Raw genomic sequence first — 10,643 nt, 5'->3', positions numbered from 1 at the left:
AGGTTGCGGGCAGGGGAAGTACACAGCAAAAAAAGGAAGACTGGGAATAAAACCCGCAGCCACACATTCCAGAAGCTTCATCTAACAATCGTAACGTAGCCTTATAATGCACTTCTGAAGATTTGTATGAACAATGGCAACAAAAGACATTCTCTATATTTACAGATGCAGCATAATCCTGAAAATACTTTCAATTACCTGTTTTTTACCTTAGGCACTTTGGGTATCAGACCTTCAGAAAAGAAATTACTATCACAGTCTAGACTCCTTCTGAATTGAAAATATAACACACATTTCTGCAAATAAATCTAACATTTCCAAGTTGTAGTACATGAAAATAGTACACACACAGCTGTTTATTTTTTCTTAATCATCTGCCACTTCTAGGCTCCATTTTGCAACATTAGGTAAGCAGTCTTCTACAACTACACACAAGTTAAAGCACAATACCCTTTACATTAGCAGAAAATCTAACTTAAAATATGCAAATTGTATATTAATGCCACACCAAGAAGACTGGCATTTAGGATATCCACATGATCTTTAAAAAGACACCCAAGCACCTGCTATTCCAATTGAATGACAGCCATAAGTTACAATCAGAGTTAATTAAGCCCTAAATTTTCATGTAGAGTCAAAGACACTAAGTATTACTTGGCATTACAATGAACGTAGCCCAGAGAAATAAATGTAAAGGTATCACTCAACATGAGTAATGTTGCACAATACAACCTTTATCATAAGGGGAAGGAGTATGTCAAACTATTGCCAAAGAACATGCCATGTAATCTTATAATTTTAACTATGAAAAACTTTGAATTCTGCCATAATAAAAAAGTGCCATATAAAGAAAACAGTTAACAGTCACAAATGGCTACAAATTAACCTCTCAATTTAATCAATACATTAACATAACACTTTGATACTGTATCTAATATTTACGTAAGAAAATTGCTGGACATGTGTCTCCTTTAAAAAAAAAAAGAAAAATTAAAAAAATTCTGGTTTCCAGATAAAGCTTTCAGGTTTTCACAGGAACTAAGTACATCATAATATCCATTTGGGGGAAAGGGGGAATCGTGTTCTTAGATCTTATATGCATATAGAGATGCATTAGACGTACTGTCTATCATTAGGGATGTATTCACTTTTTTTGTTTAAATTCAAACTATCACAGGGCAGACAAAAAAAAAAACCCTCATACTTCAGGCCTCTTCATGGTTTATCTTTGTCCAAACAATTAGGGGGCGGAATAAATAAATAAATGCATAAATAAATGAAAACCGGAGAAACATCTGACGCATTCTCATAATTTCAGAATGGTTAGTACTTTAATACATATACAGCATATCATCACTTTTCAGTTCTCCTGAAATTTCCTCCTCCACCAAAGCAGAAGAAAGGAAAAAGCTCTGAATGTTTCCCCTCAAGACACAAACAGACTAAGTCCACAGAAAAAACTTCCTCTCTCCATTCTGACAGATGGGCGGGGAGGATGGAGGAGAGAGATCAGCCAGCTATGCACACTCGCAGAAAGAACAATTCCAATTGTGATGCAACCCAGACACCACCTAAGAGAACCCCGAGATAGGTCAATTGCATCTTTACACCAAGAGCTAACTGAAAACAACTTAAGGGGTCTCTCTCCCATAAACAGGGATTCAAGGCTTTGGCTTAATGTTAGTAAACTTTCTCCTAACAAGAGTTAAGTTACACAGGAACTTTGGAATTAGAAACAGAGAAGCATATGCTTGGCATCTTTGTTTTCTGAGCATCCAACAAGGAGACAATACTACTGTAAACCAGATGTTACTGCAAATAAAGTTGATATATATATACACAAAAAAAAAATTGTAAAAGCACTCTGAGAGAAAGATTTGCCAAAAACATGATTGTGTAAATAAATATAACGAGATCTTGGGAGGGGAAAAAATAAAATACACTCAGAGCAGTATCTGCTTTTTTTTTTTTTTTTTTTTAATGCTGTGAAGAAGTACTTTCCTAACTGCAGTCCACCTACTATTCAAATAATTCTTCTGATAAGTCTTTCTGGACTGTGGATCATCAGAATCACAAGTCTCAACCAGTGCAGTGCGTCTAGTAGCAGACTTACTCTGCTTACTTTTCTTGTCATCATAATGTTGAAAAAAAACTTCTTCACAGTATTGTCCACCTTTTGCAGTTTTTCTTGTGTTTCAGTGTTATATGAACTCAAATCCTTTGTTAATGATATTCCAGCACCCACTTTACCAGACTTCCTTATTTCAACCTTTATCACAGATAGTTCTATGCTTCAGATACTTTTTTTTGTTTCATTTGATTTATTTCTGCCACCAAAATATGAGTTTTTGTCAGAATTGTAATCTAGTTCACAAAGGGAAGCACAGTAACTAGAATTTGGACACTTTGGCTGCAAATCTATTTTTTCTGATTTAATTGTGTTAACCGGAATGATGCAGCACTTACTTCTAGAGTAGACTGCATGGCCAGCAGCAACTAAGTCATGAGCTAGACTGTGCTCCTCATACAGAACATCCACCTCTAATTTCATTTCAGAACCATAGTGTTTAAAGTGAAATACCAGATCCGGTTTACTAAGAAGTTTCTGAAACAGAAGTTTAGCTTCATCACTCCAGTATTCCCCCAGGGCAGGAATGGTATCATGTAAAGAGCAAGAGTGTGCCAAGCGTGGTATACAAGACACACTTTCCGGAATAACTTTAAGTTTATGGATATCAGAGCAAGGGATGCTCTTCAAAAACCCATAATCAATCAATGTAAGAACAACAGACTGACTTGTTACTTCATTAATTTCTGCCCTGTTCCACTGTGCTTCCAGTCCAAATTCGATCAAGCAGCTAGCACCAGGAGCCACAAGTTCTTCTGGCAAAGTTGGCAAGCTGTCAGGAAGGTCAGAGAGAAGCAAAGACAAGTTTTTCATGCAATCAAAAAAGATTTCAAACTGGATGCAGAAGTTTGAAGGATCAGTAACTGCAGTTGCAAACCCAGGATACTTTCTGCCACTCTGCAGCAGCGTCCATGGGATTGAATTTATCTTGAATGATGTATCAAACTCCTTACAATCTGTATCACTGGATTTTTCTCGTCCAGCAATAGTCCCACAATGACTTAAAAGCTGGTTCAAATACTCCTGAAGTAGAATTTCCCCTACTATAATATCTACTTCCCAGATATGAGAGGATTCCAAATATCTCAAAAACAAGATCCTTATTTCATGATCCAGGAGTGCATTTACTACATGGACAAATGGAATTTTCTTCAGTTTTTTAAACCAAACCCATTTACAAAATACAGCTTGTTTAGGAATACTTCTGATCTCATCACTGAGCATCTTTGCATTAGTTAAGGACACCATCTCACAATTGCCATAATCCATGAAAAAAACTAGCATTAACTTCTCATTAACGAATTTCTTTATCACTTTTGATCGATACCACTTCAAGTTCCTCTCAGATTTCGTCATGCATTCCAATCCTAATTCAATGTCATCCACTCTAAGCAAATCACTTCTTTGTGCTTCTTTGACAAGCATTACATTTAACTCATGTAATATCTGCGAATTTCTAAGTAACTGTACATGAAGTTCTCCACACTCTGCAACATTAGTTACTTCTGCTCCTTCTACCTGTCCAGAATTTAGATCTTGAGGAAGGACATTTAATGCTGTTTTGGAAGTTTTTTTCACGTTAACAGCCTTAGTTTCACTTTGACCACCTAAACCATTTCTTGATTTTCTATCTTGTAGATTACCATTTGTAACGAGATTTTGTTTTGACCTATTTTCCTGATTATGGACAGTTGTTTTTTGCCACCTTGCCCTACCTTGTTTCTGCAGAAGGTCATTAGACATAGACTTCCCATCACAAATCACATCTATTTCCCATTGCTCTCCATGTTGCTGTAAGAACTTGCAAGCAACTGCCTTGTTATTTATTTTGCTCACAAAATAGGAAGTAATTTTATTAGTCCAGCCTTCACCAGGCACACTTTTTACTCTGCTAAGGAAACAATGAACACTGAGCCTCGGCAAGGTTAAAAACTTTTTCTGAATCCTGCAGATTTTTGAAGGACTTACAACTGCTGCATTACCATAGTCAATGAACTCTACTTCAAAGGAGTTTCCTGATCTCAGAGTTTTAACAACTGCTCTATAGTAAAAACAATCAGTTTCATGCTCTGCTACAATGAGATCCCCTACCATGAGCTCATCTAAGCAACTTTCACAACCCATATTCACCACACTTTCATTTAATTCTTCTGCTAGTTGCATTATTAAGTTTTCATCCTCTGCAAGCTGAACATAGAAACTTGATGGACTATTCATATGAGAAATATACCCTGCTACTTCAGAATTCACCTGAATATCACGTTGAGGAAGACTGATCAATTTAGGTATATTTTCATTACTCCTTTCCTGCTGACCTGTAAAATTTAGTCTTTCATAATGAGATTCAGAGAGAGCATTTACAGTTACTTCCTTTGAACTTAAAGCAGGATGACAGAGTGATGGAGAAGCGGGCTCTCCAACCAGAGGTTCCTCTCTGTCCTCCAGAACAGCACTGAGAGTATTTCTAAAACCTGGTTCTTCACTGTCCTGTAAAGTTAGTGGGTTTGAGGACCCACTACACAACTTTTGTGTGCTATGTGCAGTTTGCTCTTCATCTTCAAAATTCTGTCCAATACCTGACTGATAATACTTATCATACAGTTGGCATTTCACTTCAGTTTTCAATTTAACTTTCTCAGGATTTTTAACAGCTACTTTGTTAATTTTTTTGTCATCTTCCATGTGACGCATCACTCTTCCATTACTTCCAACAAATTGTTCTGTGCCATTTTTCAGTGCCAATTCTTCCCATATTTTTTCTTTAATTTTCTGACTTACTTTGAGCTGCCCATCATACAACTCCACAATAATCTGTCCATCTGATTCTCTGGATACAATTAGAGCCTTCAGCAGTTTACCAAGGAATGTTTCCTTAAACCATCTAGTAACTCTTGCTGGAATTCTTGTCTCCCTGAGATCTGACAGACAGCATTTAATAGCTTGCATGGGTGTGAATAGTAGGTCAGTGGCAGAGTCTGGAATAGGCATCAACTGGTCTCTCTCTACCATATTCTTATTTCCAAAATCCACAAAGTCAGCACATAGATAGGACGTCGATTCCACAGGAAAAGCCAAAGCTCTATAAAAGAGACCATCTTCAAAATATCTGGCAATACATAATCGTGTATTGCCGGTATCGTATTTTGCATCATTTGACATTTTACTTATGACACTAACCTTCTCCATCAATGCTTCTATAGTTTCAGTGTTTCGATTAAGCTGACAATAGAACTTTGAAGGACTATTTATGTAAGTTATATAAACTTCTTCCTCACTTCTGATTTTTACATTAAAAGATGAGTAGCAAAAACTGTATAGAGTACCTAAAGCTGCAAGATTTCTCAGACCAATAAATTCAGACTGGGTGAGACCATGTTCTCCAAGGAATTCCTCTGCACTAACAAATGGAGTCTGTAAGTCAACTATATTACATAAAGAGTTGGGGCCTATAAGAATAAGAGCATAAATGACACAAGTCAGTGGTCCTCTAGAAGCAGAAATTAAGTCTTTAAAACGTCTACCCACTTCTTCAGAACAATTAAGTGAGCCTGTCTGTAAGGGTACATTTTTAAGTGCACACCGAAATGCTTGACTTTCCAGAGCTAGGAAATCCGGAAGAACAGCTTGCAGATCTTTAAGTAAAACTCTTTCCCGATAACCATAGTCTACAAAAACCACATCAACTTCATTTGTGGATACTTGCTGCACAACAGTTGCTCTGTACCACTTCCCATCTCTGGGACATTTAACAACACAGGCAACCTGTCCAGTTTTGTAAGGACTGGAATGGCCTTTATAGTAAGTCTGAATTTGTTCCATCAATTTATTTAGCTCTGGCAGTTTGCTTTGCAACTGACATGAAAAATCTACAGGTGAAACAATGTAAGAACACACCACTTCAAAAACAGCTCCTGGTTTAAACACAAACTCTTTATAAAATAATTTTTTCTCTGGTACTGATTTATGGCTTTTAGACATAGCACCTTTTCCAAAACAGGACAGCACAACAGATTCTCTCAGCACCAAAGGCACACTTAATGTTTCCTTATGAAATCTCTCTCCATTTCTGGATACCTTACTTTTACTAATACTACAGATACTCTGTGCATTTACCTTTTTTTTTTTCTTCAACTTGTGGGGACCTAAGGCTTGACTTTTTTTTGCCAAATTTAGAACAGAATCTGGTGCCTTTTCCCAGTATTCAGCATATCCTGCTTGAACCATACATGTGGCAACATTTCCGTGCTGCAAAGCATTCTTACACTGCACATTAACAATGTATTTGTCGTTTCGCTTTCCAACCACTTGAAGGTTGAGTACTTTGTTAAACACTATATCTTTGAAGAAATCAGTGTCCTTTTTAACCCACACACCATCAATGGGAAACGTACGAGCAAGTGTACAACACATAGCTAAAGCTGGTAAATCAGAAAACTCAGGGAGCAATGTTTTCACATCATGACAGGGTACTGTATCTGTATTTCCAAAGTCCAAAAAATAAACAAAAATGTTTACATTAAGCACTTCAATTACAACAGCCCGATAATAACGCATGTCTTTGCTGTATCGGGCACAGCACAGCAATCCAGGTTCTGGGTTTTTAAGGATCATTTCATCAGCTCTACATCGGTTATATGCATCTGTAATACTTTTCATCAAAGTTTGAAATTCATTCTGATAGTCACATGTTTGAATCCAGAAGTCAGACGGATTTACAACATACACCACAAAAGCATTATGGAAAGAATTCATTTGCATTTCTACTGTTTTGCAGTAGCTTGACAAAGAAATATCCCATTCACGTATGCAGTTTTTTGTATGTTTATTTCCAGTACAATTCTTAAATGAATTGTATCTCTCATCAAATGGTTTGTAGTTCACAGCAATACTTGGAATTTTTGCGTCCGAAAGCGAGACACATAATGCAGTTGCCTCATTCAGGTTTTCTGGATGCCTAGCATTAATTCCAAGATTTTGATTTTGCAGCGTAACATAATACAAGTGCTTAACGTCACTGAATAAATCAACATGGACACATACAGAAGTTTGTCCTATCAAGGCCTGTATAAGTTCTTTCAGCTGAATTTTTATTACTGTTTCATCCTGACTATCAAAACAAGACAGCGCACATGGAAATGAAATCATCGGTAACGCCATGAACTCTACTTTAAGTTTCTGAATGCAACTAGATGGCACAGCTTCAGTATCGCCAAAATCCATAAACCAGACTTCCACACTGTCAGCGAGAAGCTGTTTTATCACTCCTCTATGCCATTGTCCATTTTGCCTTTTGGCAGCACAGAGTAGCCCTAAACTATCAAAAGATTTATTATTTTCTGTACTGACAGCTTCATAGTACAAATGCATAGCTCCCGTCAAATCTTCCAACTCTTTCTGCCATTTCTGTATCTGACAGTAAAATTTATTTGGGCTTACTGCAACAGTTATTTTTACATTTTCTTTACTGCCAACAGGTAGACGTGGAAAAAGATCACCTGGAACCGGCCAAAACTCTGTTGGTTTCCCAGAATTACTGAAACTAAGCAACTCCTTCACTGAACATTTCTTTTGCAACAACTGTGGTACTCTCTTACAAAGCATTTCTTGGGGAAATGCTCTCAATGTTTTGACAATAAGACAAAATGAATCTTCGTCAATAAATTTTCCTAACTGCAGTTCAAGAATATCACTAACGACCTTTGGCACTTCTAAAATAAACAGTTGGTATGGTATAACGGCTTTCACATGACCTGTAATATGTAATCCTACCAGAGATGAAAAATAGTTAATGGCTTTTGGACACCATTTTTCTCCAAGAGGAAGAATGCTTGCAAAAACACCCAAAACCATCTTTGGAGGCAGCCGAAACAATTCATCAGAAGCAGAAGCAAGATGCATTTCCTCAACCACTAACACTTGCCCAGTGTCTATAAGAAAAGCCTCACAGATATTGTGTCTCTTTTCCAGAACTCTTCCTCTATGCCATTTTCCTTCTGTGTCTTCCACCAAACAAGGTCCACCAATGTAAACATTATCTTTTACTTTGAATACACGTTGTATTTCATTTTGTAGTATGTAATAATCAAGCTCACATCCTGCCTTGCATTGACCCTGGAATACTATAACCAAGCATTCAGGATGGCATTCTATATGAGTTATCTTCAGATTCACATCTACTATGTTTGGAGATGGAGTCAGAGATTCCATTCTGTCTGCAAAGAAAAAGAGTAAGATCAGCCTGATAATTCTCAATACTTTTTTCTTTGTCAACTAATTCCATACATAAAATTTGTTTTTAAAATGCTTTATGAGCATATTATTACACTTCTGGTTAAAATGTATACTAAAAACTTTGCAAGGTCATGTTTTACGCAAGTGGGACACACAACAGAACTCTTGTTGCAAAGACATGTTCAGACAACACCTGAAAAAAGTACCTCTGGACTTGCTCATGTGGCTACAGACTGATTTTATCACTTGAGAATAATTCATAGTCAGAAAGTTGTTCCCACAGTAACACAGAGAGGGTGGAACACGACATACAACACAAGGAAACAGGGAACAGGACACACAACACAGACAGACACAGACATGCAGGGACGTGGAACAGGACAGACACCTAGAAAGATAACTATTTCTTCTCAAAGAACAGTATTTCTGCTCACAGAAAACAAAAGAGTGGAAATCAATTCATGTTATTTATACAACTTCTGCTCATGTCACAAATGTTACTTGCACCCAGAAAATTTAAATGCAAATCTCTCCAAATAAGAAGAATTCGGAGTTTCATTGCACTGGACTTGCAGTTATAAGGAGAGTTTACCTGCAACAGTATTTCCAGGCTGTTTCCTTTTTTTTATTTAGTATGTGAATGACCACGGGCTCCTCCCCTACTCATCCTGCTTTTTCTGTGTAAATCATTTCTTCCATCAATGACATATTACAGGTCTGGGTTTTACTGTTTACTTAATCTGGCTGTCTATACACTATCAGGTGTAGCTGTAGCATATTTTAAGTTTTCATAATTGCACGGACATACAGAATACATTATCTATGTCCAACACTTCTGCACTGCCCACCAACAATCGTGCCAGGTCTGTTTTTTACTGCCTCAACCCTCCAATTCTGACAATTTAAGTATCTTCAGACCCTTCAGATACTTCTCTGACCTTCATCTATTATCTGGTCTTCAAAATCAGTTTCCAGTTCCGTTCAAATTTCTCAATGCATCTGTGATTTCATATTGTTTAAAAAGGCTGTGTATGCCCATAATTTAACCAAGCAATTCTATGGAATAAAGTGCTGTTCTAACAAAGTACTTAGGGGTTGACAACATCTGTCAAATGCAAAGACAATGGATAAACACACAAGGATAGACTGGACAAAGCATATACTTGATTTATGAATTTCTGTGTAAAGCTGAAATCGAAACTTTCAGTTTCAACTACAAGTTATTAGAGCAAGATCTCCCTCAGTCTGCAAAAAAAAGTCTTCAACAGAACTGCCACAATAGCTGTTATCACAAGCACACATGAAGTAGCTAGTGATCATACAATTCATCTTCAGAGTAAATATTGATCCCTACCACTCTAGTTCCACAAAAAATAAAAATTAACAAATAAATGGGCACTCCTACTGTAAAGCTTACCAAAACATCTTGGGCAGAAGGAAGAAGGATACATGACTTCTCAAAAAAAAAACCCAAAAGCCGTACCAAAAATAGATCTGACAAATACCTTCTTAAAACCAACCCCCCCATTTTTCACTTTTCCCTGTAATAAAATAGCAAGCTAAATTCTGAGGGTTTTTTTAATGAAAGAAAACAGCCTTCAGGAAAGGGTTTTGTATACCTGGAAGAAACTCTGATCTTTCAAGAGAATCAAACTTTTAAAGGTGCACCACTGATGTTTTAGGTACATTTTTTTTTTTTTTGTTACATTGAAACAAGCCACCTGTTGCAGAAACACTTAACAAATGAAAACCATCTGTGCAACAACATTTGCTTGCCTGTTGTCACAGACCAAATAACTGCATCACACTGATAAAGCCACATTACTACAGTTTACCAAATGACCTTTAGCTTTTTACTCACCTATACACCGATTAGGACTTACTCAGAACACAGCTTTAGAGACCTCAGCCCTCTTGTTAATAAGTCTGCATCTCTCTACAAGGAAAGATGATGGAAAAATCATTCTTGTAGTACTTCTCTAAATCCTCCTCCTGCCCAACAAACACACCTTGGAAGAGTTCCTCATACACAGTTTAATTACAATATTAAGATTTCAAAAACCAAAACTACAAAACTGAATCCACCTTCCTAAAACTATGGCGCAGTTCAAAAAACACAGCAGTCAGTATCACACTACACAAATAATCTGCCACTCATTTTCTAAACAAGGGCGGTCACACATTTATTTTTGTTTGGCATACTTCAACCATCAAAATCCATACCTTATCACACATGCTACTACCACACAAACTTACATCATAATAAAAGCGCTTTTAAACGTAA

General features: G+C 36.9%; 1 protein-coding gene across 1 annotated transcript; it reads right to left on the bottom strand.

Annotated features, from left to right (window-relative positions):
• Positions 1–2,293: 2,293 nt before the first annotated feature.
• On the bottom strand, positions 2,294–8,338 carry TDRD15 (tudor domain containing 15). The gene has a single exon (XM_075445164.1). It carries the CDS (start codon positions 8,333–8,335, stop codon positions 2,294–2,296), a length of 6,042 nt encoding a protein of 2,013 aa, XP_075301279.1. The 5' UTR covers positions 8,336–8,338.
• Between the last annotated feature and the right edge of the window lie 2,305 nt (positions 8,339–10,643).

The sequence above is a fragment of the Opisthocomus hoazin genome, chromosome 2 (assembly GCF_030867145.1).
Source record: "Opisthocomus hoazin isolate bOpiHoa1 chromosome 2, bOpiHoa1.hap1, whole genome shotgun sequence".
Taxonomy (NCBI): Eukaryota; Metazoa; Chordata; class Aves; order Opisthocomiformes; family Opisthocomidae; genus Opisthocomus; species Opisthocomus hoazin.
This window is presented reverse-complemented; position numbering and strand designations above follow the sequence as displayed.